Source organism: Anopheles gambiae, chromosome 2 (genome assembly GCF_943734735.2).
Source record: "Anopheles gambiae chromosome 2, idAnoGambNW_F1_1, whole genome shotgun sequence".
NCBI classification, from domain to species: domain Eukaryota; kingdom Metazoa; phylum Arthropoda; class Insecta; order Diptera; family Culicidae; genus Anopheles; species Anopheles gambiae.
The window spans coordinates 104,120,876-104,144,936 of NC_064601.1; the positions used below are offsets into that span (position 1 = coordinate 104,120,876).

The 24,061-nt window shown below is 45.0% G+C and overlaps 1 protein-coding gene across 1 annotated transcript in view; it reads left to right on the forward strand.

Moving 5' to 3' along the window:
• Positions 1–11,735: 11,735 nt before the first annotated feature.
• Positions 11,736–24,061, forward strand: part of LOC1277222 (semaphorin-2A) — a 93,030-nt gene continuing 80,704 nt past the window's right edge. Inside the window, exon 1 of the mRNA XM_061642927.1 lies at positions 11,736–13,544. Within this exon, the coding sequence (XP_061498911.1) occupies positions 13,304–13,544 (241 nt within the window). The 5' untranslated portion in view covers positions 11,736–13,303. The remainder of the gene's footprint in view (positions 13,545–24,061) is intronic.

Here is a 24,061-nt window from a genome sequence, read left to right on the forward strand (position 1 = left end):
GAGCACGTGCGTTGGTAAAAAATAAAACAAAACGAACCATGTTGTGTTTGCAAGATATCAATCGTCCAGAACAGCTTGCTGAAGTACGTTGACCACTAGCCGGCTCGTGCCATTACGAGAATAAATTGCAGCATTTGTGATTGCGCTGTGTGTAATCATTACCTATGAAGCCTTCTTAGAATTGTTCCATTTTAGGGGGGCATATTTTCATAAGAAATTAAACCCTTTTTTGATGTCTTTTATGTTTTATATTTTATGTTTATATTATTATCGTTTCCCATTTAACAAACATTTTATTCGAGGCAAATTAAACAGTTTTTCTCAGCCATGAAAACCATCTAACATGATAACATATGATGAACATGCAATTATTTCGTTTTTTGTAAACTAACACGAAACAAAAGAAACTTCAAACATGAATTTGAGAGAAGAACATTTGCATATATATACAAAAATGAGAAACAACAGATCAAATACTGCTCTTAAGGTTGAACAAAGTCATTGATAGCAAATCAGAAATGGTTTATAGTACAAAATTTTAATAGATTCTCCGAATCGTATTTGTCTTTGATCCATATCCGTATCCGACTCATCATTCAGCAACGCAAACACTCCACAGAATAAAGCCTTCCTCACATTCATTTCTTGATTTTTAAAGCAAACGCTAACCCCTCGTCAACAAACGCGCGATTTTTACCGCACAAACTTCCGTGTCATTTTTTTTTTTGCAAGGAGCACCATGGGTTGCAAGAACCCGGCATAGAACGACGACATCGCTCGGGTTTAACGTTTTGCGCATTCCAGAATATCAATAATTTACGACATCAACCTATTGCAACCGTACGGGCAAGTATGTAGCCGGGCGAAAAACTCGCCCCACTCGATTGCACCACAACGAATCATCAGCTCACTCAATTACAATCCCATCATCCCACCCTTCTACCACCTACCAATGACACCGGTGGTTTTCAATCTTTACAGTATGTCCCTTTTTTAGAAAAGACTCAACCGAAGAACATTTGGGGGGAGAGAATTTTTATTCATCGTTGCATTTTTAATTAAAAGTAAATATTATTTCAAAGACTAGACACGGCCGGTGTCCGGGCGCACCAGCCCCTAAAAGACAAGCTACACTTTTTACAGTGCAGTGTTAGCCGACCAATAATGACGACTCACCACGGTAAGGGGCGGTAAGAGCAACCGATCTGTTTCTGGGTTTATTTGCGCAACAGATTTGCCCACCGTTTCCGCCGACCAAACATTGGCATAAAGATTGCTACAGACACGACGCGACGTTCTGGACGTCGTGTTTGTCAGTCGCTCCCTATACAACCGCACATCATCAATCTGACAATCACTCTACACTCCAAGCTACACTGCACGGAGTTTCCCGGAGTTGTTCCGCGCTCCAGGAAAGTAATGGATAATAATTCGTACCCAATGCTTAATATTTAATCAACTCCCAATGGGGAATTAAGCATTGCCTTCAAAACAAACGCTCTAAACGGCAACGCAGGAACGAGCTACCGCGGCTATATTAATCACCTTCCATTTCTCCGCATTTAACGCAGCATCGCTTACCGCTGGAGATTGATTTTTCATCCAGAAACAATATCTTGCCGGTGAGCACAACATCATTCGAACGGCAGTCGACAGTCCTTCTTGAACCGGGCGCAAACATCTTTGCGAACGTAACCACCGCAGATGATGGCGCTGCTTGGAAAACTTGAGCTCATTTTACCTCAGCGTGAAACAGACGTCGTCCGCGTCCGTACGGAAGGAGCTGGCAGGAAGGAATGGCGTTGCCGCTGCTCGTAATGCGTCCATGGGGACTTTTGAAACGAGCTGGAAGCAAGCCAACCACCAGTGCGAGGTTTGTAAAATAGCAAACCCCGTAATGAAAATTGTACCATCCCTCGGTACCACTACCGTGCTCCTTCCCCGGACAACGACGATGACGAGTGGTTGTCTTTAAATGAAGATGAAAGAGCACACGCTAGCAGGTTTATTAAAAGATCTCAACAGCCAGCGCACTCGAAAGCAATGACGAAAATCTTAAGAATTTATATGCGACCTGCGACCGGGTGCTGGGTTGAAGAAGTTCGGCTTACGGCGCTGCGCCTTTGAAGATGCCGGGTTCTGCGCTGTCTATCTGCTAATTTCCCTGTTCCCACTTGGCGATGGGCGACTGGGCAAACTGCATAGTGGCAAGCGTGTTGGTGGCAAAGCAAGCCAAAATGAGCTACTTTTGAGGATGATGTAATATTGGGAAGTTTTTCTTTTTGTTAAACATCTTACTCCGTGGGGAAGGAGCCCGTTTCGTGAGCACCGATGCGGTCACATGCGGCCAACGAGGGACGGCATCCATCATCAAACCGAATCCTTTGAATCTTTCATTTAAGCCCTTCACTTTGAGCGTGGTATTAGCTGATTAAAATGTTTGAATGGAAGTAATGGCAGGGTAGTAAGAATCGCAATGATGCCCACAGAGAAGGACGATAAAGTTAAAAGGAGTTTTCATTCATAGTTAATAAGTTTATTGCTGAAAAAAATGTCAATAGTTAGCTGAATGGACTACTCCTTATATCTCACAAATTTAAGACGACAAATAGTTTTAAAAAATTAATTTTTTGTTCGTTCCTTGCTAGCAACGGATAATTATGTCATTTTGGTGAGTTCAAATAGGCAGGAACAGTTAATACATTACTGATGAATGGCGGATCTCTAGACTATTGTATGAGCTTTAGAACAAGCCGTCAAAAAAGGGTAACCACAATGACCAGTATTGTATTTTCACTAGTCGTTCAGTACAACGACTCGTTCTTTTATTGACTCGAAATTGTGCCACTGCTGGAAGCGTATAAATCTCAATCCAAAGCCATAGCTTCAACGTTTGTCTTATAAAATGTGTTGCTATTCACCAAAGGATCATTAAGAGCTGATGGTTTTACTGATTTGACTTAGATATTTAAGCTAAACCTGCGCCAAACAGTAGAACTCTCGAGTATGAACATAAATCGCTGCCTACGCTCCGGTTATGTATTTGTTTAATCTTCTTAAAGAAGTATTTCCAAATCGGCACAGCATAAAACCCCCTACAGGACCGTGCAACAGTAAGCCTTTTTGAATGAATAACGAACCGTACCGTGCTGCTAAGAAGCTGTACAGAACGGGCCGGTGCCAAACGTGGATTAAGGTCAACTAAGGCAACAAAGGCGTACCGTTGGAAAGGCCTCCAGTAACAGAGCGCCCAGAACGGGATGATCCTTGCTCCGGGATCTCGTAACGAGAGGGCTACAAGAGAAAACCTGGGCCCGATCCACCAAGCCCCCCACCACTCCTGTGACAGCCCACCAGCAAGTGTGGTACCAAAACCGATGAACCACAAAATATAAAACGTTCTATAAAATTCTGCAAAGCAAATAAAAAAAAAGCAAAACGATTATGGAGCAGGCAGTGGAAAGGAAACGGCACAACAAAAAAGACGTGCAAAAGCATGGTTTGGGTCTTTTGTTTACGGTCCATCACTTTTCCTATCGAGATGCTTCACGGGGAGATGCTTTTCGGTCCATTGGTCCATCTTGGGTTCGGGGGTTATTTCTCCCATTCCACGTTGCCTTCCCTCTACCAACCGACCGAAAGGGTACGAGCTCTCGTACGTGTGCTTGCCAAACACACACTCTTCGCCCCCCCCCCCCCCCCCCCTCGAATACTGTGGGACATTAACGAAATGATGTTGTGGCCGTAACATAATACTTTTGCTTTTGCTCTCTTTATTCTCTGTTCTCGGTTGGGATTTTATTTTTTTCGTTTATGCAAGAGGGAACGGGAAGGGATTTTTTGGTTCATTTTTAGTCACATCTTTTTGCATCGGGATTTTAAGTTGCTTGGTACCTCACTCTCTCTCTCTCTCTCTCTCTCTCTCTCTCTCTCTTTTTCTCTCTTTTACTCTCATTACCACGACTCATGGTGACAGATCCGACACATCGGTCCCGGCTGTATGATGTTGACACTTCCCCAACAAAACCTCAAACTGGCTTTGTCCTGCTGTGAGCGCTTCAAAAGAAGGCTGCTCGCACGGCGGCCAAAGGTTCGGTGCTGAAGCGAAGGTACGGGCTGGCCACTGACACATGTTCTAGCGAATGGACATGGCTTACGACACAAAAGCACACGAACGAAGAAAGGTCATGTTGGTGGCAGTACTTCAAAGAGCAACAGCTTGCTGCAGCCCTTTTATTCTTTACGGCGGCTCTGGGAGGGTGAGCTTGAGAGTCACCATAGTGATAGTAATATTGATACTGACATTAGTGTAACCATACAAAAAAAGTAAACTGTAAAAAAGGGCAAAAGCTCTGCAGATGAGAAGCCGATGTAAAGCCCAAAAAAGGGTATCCAGTTTGATGTACGGTTCGGGTGCCTCTTGGGAGCAATATCATGCCGTACTGTTGAGCTCCAAAATAATAGTATAAAAAAAGAACATGAGCTAACACTAATGATGCTAAAACTAACAATCTCCGGAGTGGTTTCGCTGTGCGGTGTGAGTTTCTTTTTTGTTTTTACTCCTGTAGAAAAAGAACCTGCCCCTAAAACAGGTCAGGCTTGATTTTTCCAAGCTCCGCAGCTCACCGGCGTTTGGTTTTGTTTGACAAGTCCCGCTTTCCTGCCACACACACACACACACAGTACAAGGTACAGCGCTCAGCACGAGGCATGAGAGGGTTTCTGATTCCGGTTAAAATGGATTACGACCCCGATAAGTGAGGCGTTTTTGGCGAGAAAGATTAATCACACCTTTTTAAACCCCTGGACAACCTGGGGCGGCAGTAGTGTAATGAATGCGTTTCCCCTTTCTATTGAGGGGGACTGTACTTTTTGTTTTTTTGTTTATTTTGAATGGAAGGAAGAGTAGTGTTGGCTAGTGCAAACCATTGTTTGGCTCTTCCCGGCACAGCAACAATCCGCTCGCATGCATTCGGGACGGCAGTTCGAGTTTCCGTACGGGGCATGGGCTCACGGCAGCAGCAGCAGCAGTATTTTGTTCACACTTTGATGGCTTCATTCCCGGGAATCGTTCCAACACTTTTGGTTGATGAAGAAGGGGGGGTGTGAGGGAGGTAAAATAGGGAGGTACTTTTCTTCCCTTTCCCGTCTCACACAGAGGGGAATATATTTTGTTCGTTCTCTATTCTTCGCTTCTCCGAAACAAACCCGTAAGGTTGTGCGAATTCGTAGTTCTATGCTCGGATTCCGTTCAAAGAAATGGCCCACAGACGGGCATGGGGATGGGCCCATTACCAGACGGACGGAGAGTCGCATGTTTCAGAGAGTGCATTCTTACCGGTTGTTCCCTACTTTTTGTGCCGGAGAATCCAAAATGCGGTACCAAACTGAAGCTGAAGGGTCGGGCAGAGCCGAGGGACAACAGCAGAAACCGGACAGGAAAGCAAACCGTCGCTGGTATGGTAATGAGTGGCGATGGCGACGCAATGCACGCGAGGCATACGTATTACTTTATGTGAAGTGGTCGGGACGGGTGTTCCTTTCCTTCCCCTTCCTTTGCCCCCGACCCGTGCTGGATCCGGAAGGAGCTGCCATGTTTTGACAGGGCTGTCCACTAGTGACAACGTGCTGTCACGTCATAATAGACGGGCTGCGACTGCCAACGAAGCGATGCGGCACGGCAAGGGAAGAACTAAAAACGAATAACGAATAAACAAAAAAAAAAAGCAAACGGCCCACCGATTGAAGGGAAAACCGGTAAGCGGATAGGCTATTTGCAGTGTAAGCGATATCTCTCGCTCCGGTGGTGGTGTTATAATAAATGTCAACAAGGAGAACGACAATCTGTGGCCGCCTGGTGGGATGTAGGGGTTGCCCGGGGGGACAACCTGAAGTTGTGGGATAGTTTTCATTAATGTCTCATCTTGGAGGTGTTTTGCGCGAAACCTGACTCTTTCGGCACATTCGGCTGGCGAGCGATAGTGTGTGGTGCGATTGAAGTTAATTTTTGTTTTCCAGGAATGTGTGACGATGGCGGGAACGTCTCCCATCCGGGCACGATCGGGCTGTTGATTCCTGGAAGGAAGACTTAGATCCTGCCCTTCTTCCTGGAGGTTAGGTGTACGCTTTGGGGGAACTTTGGGTGTGAAATGACTCGTGAACAATTAAACGTGTTTGCGGAATTAAACGTGGAACAGGAAAAAATTAGGAAACGCTTTTAAAAATTCAGCTTGGCGCCTCGTTCAATCAAAACCGCTAGCGCCAATGGCACATTTTATCACCGAAAGGTTTGCTTTGAAGATTTTGATTAGTTTTTCGTGAAAATTGCTTCCCACATTCCCAACATGCACATATATCAATTTTCCAATTTCGTGGCATGGAATAAACCCACTCTTAACCTTCAACAAACAGAGGTGGCACTTTTGATTACACGACCCGCTTTGCACTAATTTTCCGCTCCGATACTTGGCACCAATCTGCCAATCCGGCAGTGCTCATCCGCTCCGCGTAAAAGCAGGAAGTAATTTTTAGCACCTTTCAGCACTTGGATACCAATCTCGGGAAGCAGATTCTAATTGCGGTGCTTTGCAACGCCCGAACGCATCCTTTATCTCGATCGTGACGACTCATTTTGCTGTGGCGTTTTACGGGTAAGATTACGCTGGAGATAAACATCTCGCTGCTTGCAACAATGAACGTTGGGTGGAATGGTTGGCGTCCGCCAGGACGTTGGAAGAAGCAACTGCATACACCCGACGGCATCATTGCGCTGTGATGCATCGCAAGGCTTTATCTCATGGTCGTTGATGCGTGGTGTTTGTCGCGCTTTGGATGATGATGAAAATGTGTAGCGCAAATGAGCAAAACGGTGCGCTGATTGTGGCAGGCAAGCGAACTGACGTGACACTCGAATCTGGCGCGGATCTGGGGATGGCTTTCATGTTGTGATTTTTAATGGAAAACGTAAAAACAGAAAAGGGAAATGTTGCTGTATTAGCAAGGGAGGACATTGTTATACTTTTTTCTTCTTCTCTAACTCTCTATCTCTGTTTGCCTTTTAAACACAATCAATTCGAGAAAGATCCTCGAAAAGTTTGGGACGTTGTTCTCTGCTCCCAAATTAGATGATTAATCACCTTTCGTAGAAGCGGTAGGCAGATTCAATGGGGAAGCGTTTACAACACAATCCAACCGAGTTGATAGCCATTAAGCTTTCCTGCTGATTGATTTTTGTGCTTCCACTTGCAGGGCTTAGAGTGCACCTGTTTCGTGATGGTTAAGAACTCTATGGATCGTCAAACCTTTCGTTGAATGGTGTAATTTTGGATGTGAATAGAATGCTCCATTCAACACGAACGTAACACGCTTCATGCTGCGCTGAATTCACTAGAAGCATTCCAACGGTCTCTGCACCGGTGCGGCCTGCATCGCTTGTTTAATCAAAATTGGCAATACCACAGATTCTTGCATCCTTGAAAGATACTTGACGCTTTTTGAGAACCATCTTTTTGTGCTACACTCTCACGGAATGTCTGCCAATCGTCTCTAGGCATGTGCTTGAAAGTCAACCGGTTGAAGGAAATGATTCGAGTCCAAACCATTTCGCACGGTGACTCGGCCTTAGGTCGGGTTGAACAAGCGATGGGCGTAATTACTGCTACCGATGGGAGCAGAGTTTTGAATAGAGCCTTGATTGAAAATTCGACGCTTTGGTGGGAATCGAAACGATCGATAAGTCCTAGAGCAACGATTAGGAAAAGTGGAAGCATTTTGGCGTTCGAATGTTACTAGTGCACTTTGTGCCATAACGTTTAATACCTGTGAGAAATGTTATCGGTATAGACGATTTTGTGATAAAATTATAAATGGTATCTCCTAACAGATTTAAGCTTTTTGGGATCATTAAATTTATGCTCCTCATTGATTTACACTCTGTTTGTTGATTAAATGTTTTCTAAAGAAAATGAATTTCTACGTATAATAATTAAAAAAATAAAAAAAATCCAAAACAAATTGTGAACATATTCTAATGGGATTTATTTTGGCATAACTACGATTTAGTCTGACGTTTAACTTGGAAGAATTTGTAAAATGTATTTATAAAATAGAATTATATCTGACATTTCATTGGTATAATAATAATACTATCAACCAACATAGTTTGTAATGATTAGAAGTGCGAACATTTTGATTTTTAATAAAATATTTCAATTTTGTTGTCATTCCAACGTTACAATATGCCATTGTAAATCAAGCTCTATAAAGTTGCCGAAATTTACTAAAGTATTCTCCTCTTTTCTAGCTCGATTTGCGGCCTGCCGAGCCTCCTGGGTCATTAGCGATTAATGAAAATTGTTCAACCACAAGGGCGGCACCGTGAGCTTGCACTTCTTACCTTCCCATCCACATCGCTCTAGCACCATCCCTCTGTAGCACGCACCAATACCAACGCGCGCTCTTTACGACTCATTTATTCTCGATCGATTAATCTCAGTGCGATCCCCGGAACTTTTTTTTTTGCGAATGGCTTCAGGGACGGCTTTTAGCGGTGATCTCATATGTCCCTCACCTCTCCACAAGCGGATGACTGGGACGGGGCGGACGAATGTAAAGGTTTTGATGCTCCCTGATGCATGAATAACGGCCGCACGAGATTAAGTGCGAACCAGTGCCCTCCCCCCACCCGGGCCTATAAACTCACTCTATTAACCATCTATTCTATTAGAACGAGGTCACTTCCACAACAACAGAAAAAGGTCTAAATAACGGACGACACGGTTGTGTCCCGGTTGCGGCTAGAATGGAAAGCCTTCGAAGAACGTATCCATGTGTTTTTGTGCCTGTTTGATGTACGTTCCCTCTGTCTCCATCTTTCTCTGTCTCTTTTTGCCGCTCTGTGTGTCTAAATGTATTTTTGGGAGGTCATTTCAACTTCATAACCATAACAATAATCGTAAAAATAAAAGACACATAAAACGCGCCGGTTCGCACTTTTCTGTTTCTCACCTTTGCCCGGGAAAGTGTGAATCTGTTCCGATGTCGTTGCTCGCTTTCGTGCTGTGGTGGCGGTTCTGGTATTCATCTAGGCTTAATTTTTTCGGGCAATCACAAGACGACCATAGTTCTTTGAGGCATCCTTTTTGGGCCAGCTGGAATGAAAGCGTCATCCACACATGGCCGGCTGCTACGCTGGGGTAGCTGAGTTGGGTCGTTTTTTGTTGGTATGCCTCGCTATTGGTTAAATTGAAGCAGGAACGATGTCGTCGGCTGTCCTGTTAAGGTAAAAGTTGAGTTAAGCGAATTATCGATTTTGCTAACACCAGGTAAGATGTTTTTTTTTTCTTCACATTCCGTCAAAAAGTCACAAAAATTGACTGAAAAAAAATGGAAAATTGCACTATACAGCCACCTCGAACCGTCCAATTTCAAGTCCGAATCGTTGTTTATTCCTACATACGACCAGTGAGCAGGCAGATTGACTCTTCATTGGATCAAGTCGCAACCCTTTCCTAGAGCGCGATACCTATTGCAGCATCACGGTCACACATATGTGGTCGGCGGTGAATCCGGCACAGCTTGCCTTGGAACGGCACTGGTCGGTACGGTCGGCAGCAAAGCTGGCTGGAATAAAATTCAATAAGTCCCAATCCTAATCGAATTAGCGTTCCAATTAGCCGCCAACCTGCGGGAAATATGCTAATGAAAGAACGGACCTCCGGCGTGGCGTTCATCTCGACCCCCGGGGGAGAGTCTAGCCGGACATTAGATCTCGCGCGCAGGGGGTTAGCCATCGTTAGCCGTAACGTGCGCTGCCGCAAGTGGAGCTAGGCAGTAATTCGCAAACTCGTGAAGAAACCAGGGAGTCCAATGCTGGTTCGGGGGACACAATCCAATCCTGGCGGACCGAACCGGACCATCCGCTGGACCGTCGTGACGTGACCAGCAATTGCAGCAAGTGGTCAGCCAGGAAACAGAGACACACACACACACACATATAGAGAGAGACACACACTAAAGCGAAAACATAAAACGCACCCTCTGGCGCGAAAATGTGCGCGTCCTGTGTGTCGCTGCTGGAGCGCCGTGAGCGGTAGCATAAATTTTTATTTACCACTGGTACGTGTCCCATGGTTGGGCGTCCGACGAGGCTGAGCGGGCATTGTGGTGGCGAAAATGGTGAATCTCGGGACCGGGAATGTCCACGAGAATGTGCTGCCAAGTGTTTTCGGCTGCTGTGCGAACGAGTCCGGCGTGGAGTTGACGCGCTGTGCAATAAGATGAAACTGGGAGGTTGGGATTTTTATAGCTGCTAGAGATTGGAGAATGGAAAGATGCACGTGAAAATTTGGATGAAACAGTGATACGATGGGGAACGTTTTGTCTCAGGGCAAAGGAGATATTCAGTAAATTTTCGTTTCAGGACGTAAGGCGTGTTGGATTCTGCTTAAGGACTTTTTGAGGGAACATTTAGAATGCGTTATTTTTAAAATATCCTAAATTAATACAATTGAAATAGTACTTTAACTATTTATGCATACAACAGAGCAGTACCTAGTTTATGTTCTTCAATAAATTCTTGAACAAAACTCAAATGACACAACACAAGAATAGTAATAATGCAGAATAAATGCAAGATTATTGATTTGAATGACCAAAATCGACGAAACAATCCTCATTCATGCTTGGTATGGACATATTTTTAAGTTTGCAACCATTGAAACTTCATGCATGAATTTCAAAGCCAAAAACTCTGTTAACGTATTTAAAATAACATTTGACTTACATTTTTTGCAATGATAACGTGAAACATGTTTTCTTTCTTCAAAATCTAAAAAGGACGCATACTTTTTGAGAAGTAACTTGATATATTATGGAGTTGAATCATCTTGACAAATTAATTTTTTACATACATTTAAAGTTTTGCATGGAAACATATAAAACCCCATCTCAAAGATGATTAATTCCTGCTATTGATTACATTTATTATCATAAAAGTAGTTTGATTCTTTATCAGGTATTCTTACTCCAAATAAAGACATTTTTAAGAAGAAAAAAAACAACTTTGATGCAGTTTCAGCTATATTATGTTTCTGAATTTATTGTTCAATTAAATTATTATGTTCAATTATTATTGAACAAATTTAAAACTTTAGCAAATGCTCAGCATAGCATTAACCAAGTAAGCAATTTAAATTTTCTTCTATAAAATGCGTTACTGAGCGTTACATTGCTCGAATGCCATACGACCACTACGGAGCTATGCGCGCGCACGCTCTTCAATTCATTTTCCTTTGCCAATTTTATGGCAAGACACCTTCCTACTGCTATAATGCTTTCCCCCGTTTTGGTTCATTTTCCCTTCGCTATAGTATCGCATCGCTTGCGGAGGGAATAAATATCCCAATCACCAATACACGCGCAAGTATAAGCGAGGGAAAAATTTCCCACAACAAAAATCTCGCACCGGAAAAGCAAACCAAGGACAAGAAAGGACTCACGGGTGTGTGAGAGCGAGTGAGGAGTGGAATTTTCTCACCGCTGAGGACCTGAGTCAACTCGCAGTTTTCCAAACTCCCGCTTTCATACGCAGCACTAGCGTTCATCGGTCCCTCGGTCCTCGGTCGGGATCGGCAGCTCGGGTGGAAGCCACCGATTCGATTGGATGTTGTTGTGCATTTGCGTTGCTCCGACTGGAAGCATCCCGGTGCGGGGCCCGTACGACGCACAAGAACAAGCGAGCGTTCGCCGCCACGGAGTCAGTCTGTTTGAAAACTCGGTCGGGATCGGACGTCTTTCGCGAGTGTGGTTCGTCGTGGTCGGTAGCAGTCGGTGTTGCGTTTGCGAGTCGTTAGCTGCAGCAGCAGCAGAAGCGTTTTGCCCGTTTCCACCCTACCGGGCCCACCATCGGAGCATCAGCCAAAACTTCTTCCGTGCGAGTGAATCGAGTCACGGGGTGCTGTTTGCGCCAGTGCACGGGCACAGGTGTGCGATACGCTTTTTCGCGGTACGGGGCGAGACGTTTTTCGGGCCGCACACCGGCCCCAAAAGGTGTTCGCTGAGCTGTGTTCGTGATTTTTCCTTTCAAGATCTGCGCTAAGGAAGGAAAGCGTACCGAGCGTGTGGAGTGTTTCTGTGAGGGAGGAAAGCGCGATTGGAAAGAACATTCCCTTAAACCGCATTCCCAGCGTACCGCGCGGGCAGAGGTAGAGTGTGGTATCAGAAAACGGTGAATTTCATTAGACAGCCGTTTTGAGGGAGTGGGAAGCGTAATTTGAGTTGAGTTCGGGTAGTGCTGTGCCAGGGTTGGATAAAGAGCGCGGCATGGATTTCTTGTGCAAGTGGGCAGCAGTCGAGCAGCCGTGAAGTCAGCCCACGGTGGGACGGACGAGTTTGTTGAATGAGTGAGCTGAGGTGAATGAATAATTTGGCCAAAACGGTCCCGAAGCAGAGCGAAGAAGCAGTTCTCGGAACACCGTCCTGCTGGTGGCCCTCGGTGCGGGCAGAGCGTGTAAAGATGCTGCGTGTAGCGCAGCAAGCTCTGTTGATATAGTACGCAAGGGCGCTAAAAATAGTCGCTACCAATATCGATCGCTTCACGTAGAGAACAAAAAAAGGCATCGGCCATTGATTGAGGCTTTGCTGTCATTGAAAAGGTGTAGCGTTTCTCGCACGAAAGGGGGCAGTGAGTGAGCCGGCCAGTTCGCTCGAATAGAAAGGCTCTTGGAAGCATATGGTAAACACAGTGCGGCACGGGCAGGTGCAACTGCCAGAAGCAGCTGTCAGTTTGGAAAACTTGTCCGAATCTCGACGCAAAGCAGTACGGTCGTACGTTACGGTTGTGAGCGATTGGGAGGATTTAACTATTTTGCCAGCTTAAAATGCCCACTTCGGCGTACACACGGAACGTGCATTAGTGACAGTAGCCGTGAAATCCGGATATCCTGCTTACAGGTTCCGATTGTCGGTATTAGCGGCACCGACTGCCGTGCGCATTACGCCGTTGAGCAGTGCGTTAGTGTGGAATTAAATGCTCAAACAACCATATCGAAACCATATTGAAAGTTGTCGAAACAGTGCTGAGAGTGTGTGAAGGCCGCGCATTCGTAGTGTGTGGCAGCGTGCATAAAGTCGGCTGTTTAGGCGGCCGACACTGTGGAAGCAAAAGTGGCGCATATTCGGAAGGAATAGTGGTTTGTGTGTGTTTGTATCTGTGCTGTGGGGGAGTGTTTTGGGGGCGGTTAGGGAGAAAAGAAAAGCAGCCGTTCGGCAGCCGGTTTTGAGAAATCCGAGAAACATTACCACAATGTTACCAGCCTCATCATACCCATGCTTAGCAGCGCTCCGGTCAGCGGCAGCGGCAAGCTTACCGTGCACACCGGCCAGACCGAAAGCGGCGCTGGCCATGGTACTGCTGGTGCTGGCGCTGGTACTGCCCCTTCCCGGGGCCGTGCTGGGAGATTATGAAAATACATGGAACTCGTACTACGAGCAGCCGTGCTGCGGTGGCACCACCAATGGGCCGTTCCATCTGCGCCACCATGGAGGTAGGTGGTTTCAATTTGCTGACTTCCACTCGGTTGCCCGCTCTGCACAAACGGACGGTGGGGGAGGAAGTTTGTGCAGACGAGGGGTCGATTTTGGAACGCGCTGTTGTGTGTTTTATAATAATTTATCCCTGTATGTGTGCAGAGTTCTCTTTACAATTCCTCCTGCTATGTTCTGTTTCACCTTCGTACGTGTTCCCCCATTTGCTGCGGATCTGTTTGTGAGTGTTTTAAAAATAGCAAGCGAACGGGTTAAAAAAAAGAACCTGCTTAAGGTACCAAAACTCCACCAAAATAAGGATCGTAACAAACACATGCACACACTCATATCAGCCAAGTACAGCAGCTAACGGGGTGTGGCTAAACGACGCCGGGGTGGTTCATTCCGGACCATTTGAGAAAAAGGCCGTTTAGAGGTTTTTGTAAAACCATACCACCGCCGAAGGGAGAGGGCGGCACTGGGTGTATGCACTGAAATGATGCTGCACCAATATGCACTTGAGGCTACCCTTCAGCAAAAAATGACAAAAATCGTCGCAATGGCCGCTAAAGGATGTGTCGAACAAAATGGGGGCCTTTCTTTTCGATTCACCGGAACACGAGGACAGCCCACGGGCGAGATTGTAGTGTTGCTGGAACGTTGGTTTTTGTGGGTGTGTGTGTGTGTGTTTGTTGTTTGCTGTCGGCTTCGCAATATGCAATCTTGCAAGAAGCGTTTCACTCGATTGCGATTGACGATCCGTTGCGCACGTTATAAAATCGTTCGACACTTGAGACTTGCTTGCTGCTGCTGGAAGCAGGACCAAACCAACCGGCAGAAGGGTTATTTCCAAGGGTGGTGCATTGTTTTATGCGAATAATATGGAATGCCCTCCCTTTAGCTTGTGTGTGTGTGTGTGTGTGTTGGTTTTTTGCCTCTTCCATTACTTTTCGTTGTCCGTCAATCAACGTAAGCGAGCACGTGCGTACTCCGAGCGAATGCCGTCTACAGTTACCGGGGAGGTCCTCCTGCACTCTTGTTCCCTTTTTTTTGTATTTCGCTTCGCTTTGATGAGGGCTTGATTTTTCGGGGGCAATAACTGCATTGGAGGGTGTTGAAGGTGTTGCGAAGCAATTGGTTGGATCGCTCGGTTGGCGGTTCGTTAGGGTTGCTTCATGTGAGTGATTTTCTTGCAAGCGAACGGGGCGGAAGCATCCTCACAGTGTGGGAAAAGCCATTTTAATATTGCTGTGTACGTGTGGGTACAGTGTAGTACCGCAGCAATGGCTGCCACTTGTAAGGCCCTCCTACTTGGAATATGTTTGGAAAGCGAAACAGTGTGCAAAAAAACAGGCATGAATGAAAAAAAGTATGTACATGTAGAAGGTACATATGGCGTCGTTATGCACGACTAGTTGTTTTGTTGGGCAAAATAAGCCTTTATAATGAACAAAAAAGAAACAGAATAAAGCCTACACAAGATAAAAAAACTATAGCCAAATAATGGAGACATATGAAATCAGATTAAGTGACTAAAAGTAGATAAAAGAGAGCAAACTAAATAATAGATATGATCAATTGTAGGTGATTGTTATCGTTTTTTCCACATACTCTTTTTCGAAAATATGTAAAAATGCACATGCTAAGAATAATCAAGTTCATGGGTCCAGTGGTACAGTCAACTCGTAGGATCTAACAACATGCCCATCATGGTTTCGAGGCTCATATACAGCCATGTAGACTGTTCACCCGTAGCAAGGACTGACTATCCAGCTGCATGGTACTAAATCAGTCTCTAAATCCTTTAAAAACCAGCATGTAAGACATTATGCCTAATAGAATAATTTAAAAAATCAACCACGTTAAAAGCTACTCCAATTTTTGTAGTTAGTTACAAGATGTTAGTGTTAACTCCCCAGTTGCAACAAAATCCTTGTTGACACTGTATTTATACTCATACTATATTTATTAACTCTTCTACAACAGCCAAACCGTATGAACCAACAACTAGGCCGTTTTGAGTGTTGCCACGTTCGTAAACAAACAAAATAGAGCTATCCCTCAGGGTGACAGTGAATGATTCAACGATTTTGAAATGTACTAAATTTGATCCGGTTAGTGATCCGCGATTCAGCTCTTGCCATTGAAATTGGAAAATTGCTCCATTATTGCCATCTCGACAGTAACCCAAAAGAAGACAAGTTTCTTTTAAATGTGTTATGAGAATTCGTGAAATATAACTTCAACCAGAGTTTCCAGTTTAAGCACAGGTGAACCAGACAGACCACTACCGTTTAACTCCTGATGTACAATAATGTTTTGGAGAGTGAAGCTGCATGATGTTTTAATTTCGAATTATCGATAACATCAACTTGTTTCCTATTTTCCAAAAATCAACGGTAGCTAAACTATTCAAGAAGCCGATAAACCATTCATAAAGCCGAGATATATCATCGCATTTCATACCCAATACACGCTCAGCTATACAAACCATGCGATATGAAACATTCCGAATGCCGAATGCCTCAAAGATCCATTACACCGGCATTGTAGCAGGTACGTTGGGGCGATGCACGAAAAAAGAAACACAAACTTTCCTCGGTCGATGCCTCCGGGCACGCAATTGATATGTATAAACTTCATCCTGCCTTTTGGCATACCGGTCAACGCCTCGGCTCCCAATGTTCGGAGATAATTAATCTCAGAATTTATGATGCTCCAGGACGCCCGGTGCCCGGGCTTAAGCTGGCAGGAGGGCGTGGAGTCTCCAGTCACGTTGATGGATGATTTTTAAGAACGGTCGTGCATGCTCTTTCACTCTTTGTCGATCCCACCATGACCCACTGATAGCAGGTAGCAGAGCAGTGCGATTCATAATTGATTCCTGCAGGAATTCAAGTCTGCCCTGCCGGAATCTGGCAGGCATCTGGCCCGCCCGCTAGCCTGCTGCAGGAAACGTTCGTTTTAATCTTCGCTCTCCGCTTCTCCGAATTGGCAGTTATTCCCATTTTCTGTGCTAGGGAAAATCATTACTCTACCGTAACCCGCACACACACAACGCACCCCTAGACTAGAGCCTGGATGGTGTGTGTGTGTGTGCCTTTTCCTGTCGTCTACTATTTACACAGCGCATACCGATCACCGGGGCAAAATGCAATATCCGATTACCGATTCTCGGCACACAATCACACACATACACAGGTGTATCGTGGTGCTAAATGGTACGAATGGCCTCCCATTTGTTCGGGCCTCCCAGTGCAGGTTGCAACTTGAGGCAGAGCTATAAAACTAATTGCACCCAGCTACAATGTGCAAAACGTTTTACTATGCCTTTCCACCCGCTTTCGTCAGCCCGCTCGCACCCGCACTTTGTGATTTTCTGCGTAGTAGGTGTAGGTGAAAATGTCCAATCGTCCCACACGGGGCCGTTGCCATCCCATTCTGCCGCTTCTGCCGCTTTCCGCTTCAACCCCAATGCACGTTAAGCGTCTTTTCCTGGAATAATGGAAAAACGACCGTTTTTCTTCGATTTGACCACCTTCCCCGCTCCGGATACCCCGGTTTTGCAACACATTGCACCCTATTTTCGCCTCGCGTAGAAACCATAGCACGAGACGAAGATAAGTCACTTAAAAAGGATTACGTCGGACTGCTGCAGTCGGTAGCCCTTCTGCCCGCCACGCCATTCCTTCCCACAGCCTGCCCCTTCATTTCGAGCGAGAAACTGGTGCACGAAAAAAAAAAGACACAGAAATCACCTTTGCCGGACTTTTCCGGGTAAGTTACGGCCACACCGCTGTCGAAGGAAGGAAGGGAGCGACAAGCGAAACAGGGAATGGAGTCGGCACTGCACGGGGGCTGCGGGGGAGCGCGTTGCCGCACCAAGTGCAACGTGTGAACGTTCGGGTCTCTTCCCGCTGCCTCTGCATGTAAGCCGCAGCGTGTTACGACCTGAAACCTTGCCCGGGCGGGCCAAACCGGGCGTTCGTCGACGCTGGGGCTTCGGCAAGGTTGTCTCAGGGCAACCCCTTTAATGGCAGCCAATGAGGTCGTGCCGTGCAAAATACAGGTCATTTCAAGCGAAGGTGGCCAAGAGGCACCATGCAAGGGAGACAGTGGAAACGAGATAGAGAGAGAGAATGGCAGGCAAGACAAAAACGACAAGGTGAATTCAAAGCTATGCCCATTTCTCCATTGCCATAGCGCGAGCCGGGAGAAATGAAGGGGAAAAGCAGCCAGTGAGCGGCAAGTGAGAAATCAGTTTTGTAACGTTTAGCATTTTTCACGTAGTAAATCTGGCCGGCAGCGGACACGAGCCGGCGGGTGTGTGTGGGTGTGTGTAGAGCAGCTCATGTAAACGGGGCTTTTATTTAAACGGATCACCCAGGAAGTAGTATTGCTTTTGCAGCCATTTTGCGGAGAAAAGCCTTCACAGCTTAACCGGCCCTGGTTTTGTTCGAATAAAATCTGACAGCAGAATCTGATTAGCTGCGGCAAAGCTGTTAAACTGTGTTTCGGGTGGATTTAGCAGCAGGCTTATTTGAACTTCCAACAGCCGTACGTTGGGAAGCCGTACGATTGCTGTCGGTCGGCTGCAATGTGTAAAGTATTCGATAATTAGTTCTGATTGTTTTTTTTTTCTTTCTTGCTTATTATTGTCGCATAATGTCGTTCCTCTGAACTAATGGTAATTGGTTTCAGTTCATCATAAAATTTTAATTTTTAATGTTTAAATCGCGATGAAATAGGTTAATTAATTTCTTATTATTTTTTTGTATAAATCATCACTGAAAATGTGGTATGCGTACTTTGAACCACATTTCTCTCGATAGTGAACCCACCGAAAGTGTTTAAAAGGGTGTGACATCACCAATCACGCCATTTTACTAATAACTGTGCTCACAATTATAACACTTTCAATATCTCTTATTACCAAGAACTATTGCGTCATTTATTTTTTTTTACTAATACGTTTTCCACACTGAACTTGCAATTCATCAATCTCATTTCGAAGTATTTTCGTAACAGTGGAATGGCCTTTTCACGCTCATTAAACAATGGAGTTTCATTGGCAGTTAATCATCAATGTTGCGTTCACATAGCATCTTGTAGCTTTATTCAGAAATTTTATGTTATTTTCAATGACTAAGGTTCGCTGAACATTAGCTGGTTGAGTTAGATTAAAAATCAGTTACCAAAACTGCTGAGGTTGGTAAGAGGTTTCCTGTGAAAATCCAAGGAAATATCTAGTTATGGAATTCCGATGACTTGACACTAGCTCTTAATTAAATGAAAAAGTCAATTCCAGTTAGCATTGTTTGCCTTTGATGAGAATTTTGATTGTAATCGGAAAGTATATTGATTTGAATATTCATATAAACTTTTCATATAGATGAGGAGTTTTCTGTTTTAATTGAAATCAAATTACATTTTAGCTACTTTAATTATAATTCTTCTTCTTATATGGCACTACAACCGTTGTCTGTCAAGGCCTGCCTGTACCACTAGTGGGCTTATTCTTATTTCATGATTGTACCACCTGTAAACGAGTTATTGGTATGTATTATTAAAAATTATTACTATTGGTGTTATAATATAATTATAATTCTGACTTACAGTTTTCTATATTTTCAAAAAGTTTTATCGTTCTTCACCATAACCATCTAGTATCGTATGATACAAAAACATCACAAAAACAACTGCCCAAATGCATCCTCCCGCATGTGTATTTAGCATTCATATCCAATCAGGTCAGCGCTACTCTGTTTCTGATTTGCTACTGATCTGCCACGGCAGTGGCAACATCTGCCGCTGCATTTGCTGTTTGAAAAGCCAACACACACACACACACACAGAGCAGCAAAAAAACACATCTCATTTTACCGTTTCCCATGCGGTGCATGAAATCATAAGCCTCCCAAACCCAGCCAGTGCCTGTGCCGATCATACCGATAACTCATCAAACTCATAAATGATCGAGTGCAGAGTGCCCCCGAAGCGTGAAGCGCAGCGATAATTCGCGGCCTGTTATTTGAAACTCGGGTTCCTTTACGCTTTCCCCGCGGTACAGAGATGTGTGGTTGAAATTGGATTGGATTTGTGGCCACGGGACGAGTGCACACCGCACGCAGCCGAGTTATTGAGAACACACACGTTTGCGATTGCTTTTGGCGTCGCGTTTGAACAAACCGTACCATTGTCGGTGGCGTTGATGCGCATCCTTAGCTTTGAGCTGCAATCAATTAATCGGTTGCGCTGCAAAAGAAACAATACATTCGGCGGCAGCGTAGTCAATGAACGTGCCTTCCCGGGGCCCGAGGACTTCACAGTGAACTTTTCCTGTGCTTAAAACCAGAAGCATTCTGTGCAAAAGCGAGCAATGTTTTTGTGCTTTTCAAATCGAGGCGAAACTTCCTTCGAGCGCTGTCGAGTCGCTGTCGTTCCAATGAAAGCAAAGCAAGCGCTCTCGGTCATTAATTGGAGTTCGTTTAAGGAAATGGGACACAAGCACCGCAGCACCGGAGAAGCTTGCGAACGACGGGTGCATTCCTCGGTTTGACGGTTCTCAACCCGGTCGACTGGTGGGAGAAACCAAAAAAAAAAAAGGGATGACCTCAACGGTCCTCGAATGCGACATTATTTTGATTAGCATCAGCGAATTGGACGAGATTGGAATGTGATGTGATTTTTCGAATAGTTGCACGTCCGTTGCGGCAGCAGCAGGATCGGTCCACTGCGCCATCGCCCGCTCGCCGAAGCTGCCCGTACGTGCAACATTAAATTAAAATACTTCGAATTCGCCGACGGGATACCGTGCGGCGGTGCACACGGAATGCTTTAATTCTGGGTCGCCACACCGCACATCAGTGAATCCTTTCAACACCGTTCACACTCCCGCACCGGTTGCGAGTTGTAAAAATCCAATCTCACTGGTTGCAGCAGAATGTTTTAGCAGCTGTTGTCACTTCCAGCAGGCCCGCTTTGCTGGCCCTGCCACAGCTTTGGCTGGAGCGATGAAATGCTTTGCCCGACAGTCGAAGGAACAGCATGAACGCGTCCACGAACGTTTGTGTGCCAATCGTCGAGCGTGGATTTCGGTCGTACGCAAGATTGAATGAAAGCTTTTAGTTTACAGTCGCTGTTGCAAGTGAATCGAGTTAGTGTGTTATTGTTTAATTTTGCTCAATGCATTTGACGGGTGTACTGATTGCAGGTGGATCGTATCGAAAAGGTTTACCTCAATTGTAGTGTTGTCAAGCATTACTAACTGCGAGGATGATTATGGATGTTTTAAGCTTACGAGGTATTGTGCAATCTTTTCAAAAGTTTATTCAAAAGCTCTTCAACAATCTGTTAGCGAATTTTCCAAAGAAATCATTCAAGACATTGTTTATGATTAGCTGTTTAAACTCATCTAAAATGCCAGCGTGGTGATTGATTGGTGACAAGTGCGCTATTTTCTTTCAATATTTGGTTCAACTCAAGCAAAAGCTTTCCCAAACCGCAATGAGCTAGTTGGGATTTGAACAAACAACCGAGATCCGCCTGCATCGCCCGGCAAGAAGTCGATGGTACATGTTTTCTAGCCTAAAATCAATTCCACTTACCCGGAACACAGAGTGGCGAGAGTGCTGTTTTGCGTGAAAAGTGGAGAGCCGCTAATTAATTGATCTCGATGCCACTCTAGCTCATCATTTGCTCGCTGCCTGCTGCCTAATGCGTACCGACACAGCTTCACGCTAATTAATTCGTGGAAGCAAAACCCAGGAAGTGGTGCCGCGTGCGATGGGTGTGTGAGAGTTCGCGTGCCAGCAACCGTGTTTGCATTGGAAGGGCGGACGTCGGGGGGGAATCTTTTTGGGTTTGGGCGATAAGTTTGCGGAAATAATAACTGCTGAACTAATAGGCGAGAAGATTATCAAGCTGTTGCTGTGAGCAGGGTGGGAAAATATACGCTTGGTGTGGTGTAAGCTTAATTATAGAAACCCTAGTAAACGCGTTTTGAGCTAAAAGCAATCAACCAAAGGTTAGAATTTTAGTAAACTCCTCTATATCTTGCGAAGCATTTCGTTATTTTCGTTTACTATTCTTCTCCTTTCAAGTCATTATATCGTACGCATTTTGGATTTTTCTTGTGGAATTTGCAGGAACATACAATATCTTACAGACAAATATAAACTCTCTTTTAGAAAAATGAAGCACCCCGTGCTATATTTTTCACTTCCAACGGATTGGTCGAGGCATCATAAACATTTTTAATTAATTCTAAAATATTCTTTGCCGTAATCCAAAACATGTCAAGTAATGTAATATTACACCATTTAAACTGCATCAGTTCCAGTTGTCCAAGTGCATCACTTAAATTATCGGGCCCCTGCACGCCTCATCGCATAAACTATTGGCCTTTAAGAGTTGGTTTAAGAGTTTTCTTCGCAAACTTTCCCTCAACGCCCTCGGGCACACATACAAACCCCTTGCTCGCTCTCACACTTAGTTATCGACAAAATGCATTCTTGTGAAACCATTAAACTGATACCGTAGTGGTGCCTTGGTGCAAGCTTGGTCCACTTTCTACGGACGGAGTTGAGCTTAAGACTGGGCTTACGTTCTCTCTCTCTCTCTCTCTCGCTCCCCTTTCTCAGTGGTATTCAATTAAATTTTCAAAACTTTATTAAAGATGATCCGGGAAGCGGCAAGCTTCTGCCAGGTTGAGTGGAATAGTTTTGTCACCTCCCATTAGACACCCTATCATACGGGTTGATCAGTGCCGTTGGTGAAGCGCACGTCCCTTGGACACACATCCTCATCCCAACACCGTGATCATCGTCTTCCCACTGTTCATTCATGCTGGGCTTTGGGACACTGGGTGGGCTTGCGAGCCACATTTACGGCGTAAGATTTGTTTAGATAGGAGCGGTGCAAAACTTTCGGCGACACTTTGTTGCGAGGTGTTAGGGGCTGGTGAAGTTTTTGCAGGGGAGCGTTGAACGGTTGCCCGGTTGTGCAGGCCGGATTCGGGAGGGAATCGAGTGGTACAGCGGATCACCCGGTTAAGGCTTTATTTATGCGCTCGAAAGCATTATGGGACCGGCGCTTCAACAAAGATCTCCCCCCGTCCGACCGTGTGGGGCTATTTGTTTTTGCTGCTACCCGCTGTACGCTCACTTATCCGATTAAAATAATTGCAAGCCGACGGGAGTTATTAATGAACATAAGCACACCACGGGGTGAAGTTTGCTTAAAGCTCATCTTCAAAGCGTTGACTTTCGTGGAAAGGAGAAAATGAAGCGAGAAAAAAAACAGACTTATATTCACACACAAGCCGGTTTGAGGATGGTTTTGTTCAAAAGCCACAACCTTTTTAGCAAAAACAAACGACGCTAGAGCGTGTGTGTGTGTGTTTAATTAAATTTCACTCCATTTTGTGGGCAGCCAGGCAGGGCAGGGCTCGTGCCCGCAACAAATGCCCCGCAGAAGGGCTGTAAATTTGCGTGGCAAATGGGATGGAAAATCTTCGTCCCATTTGATCTTCTCTGCCTTGCGTTGGGAGCGTACAGTGAGGTAGGTGCGGTATGACGAGCGCTATGTGTTTATGTTTTTCCTCGTTTTGCTACTGTGCTGCCCGTGGTGGTGGCACAGCACGCATGGCTGCAGAGTACAGTGCAGTAATTAACTTCTGATATCTTTTCCGGCTTCCAGTCGAATGAGCTTCGGGCGGCAAAGGTGGATATCGCAAGGAGCGGTAACCTTACTTTCTGCTCCTTTTTCGAAGCACGATATCAAAGAAGCAAACCGAGAGCAAAGTGTGCTCATGTGTGCTAGCGAGCAGTGGGCCAGAATGGACGTCTGAGCTGAAGATAGCAGCACGCAGTGCAGTGCGGTCCACAATGCATACGTTCTCCCTTTTTTTGCGCACGGATGCCGACGGATCCGAGGTGTCCTTGGGGAGCGATGAAAGCATTAGTGAGGATTTTCTTGAATTTACTCAAAGCTAGAAATGGTTGCATTAGGCGCTGAACGCTTGCTGGGCGATAATGGGTTGCCAGCTCTGCAAATGAATCGTAAACAGACAGGTGGCTGTATAAGGCGGTCCCTCACCGACGGAATGTCGATCACTGACTGAACACTCTGCTTATTCAATATGTTAGGTAGCAAATGGATGTCTGGCAATACATGGCTGATGGAAAGCTATATTTGAAATCAGGGTCTTAGAAGATCCAAATCATCCAAGGTTGATCAGTCAAAAATGCAGAATAAAACGGTTTTAAGTATTATGAAGTACCAAGCGTCTCCATGTGCATGCTATTTAAGGCAGATAAATTAAAATAAATTAATGATCTTAGCATATACAACTGTGTCTCTGGTTGTTAAACAAATGTTTAGAAAATTTGATTGATTTTTTCAGTTTTGGATATTCTTCAGATTAGTTAATGAATCATGTCTTAAATTTATTTGTAATGAAGTTATTACAATTTTGCTTCATTTGCATTTCATGGAATTCAACAGAATATTTCAAGCTAACAACAATGGTTGTCTT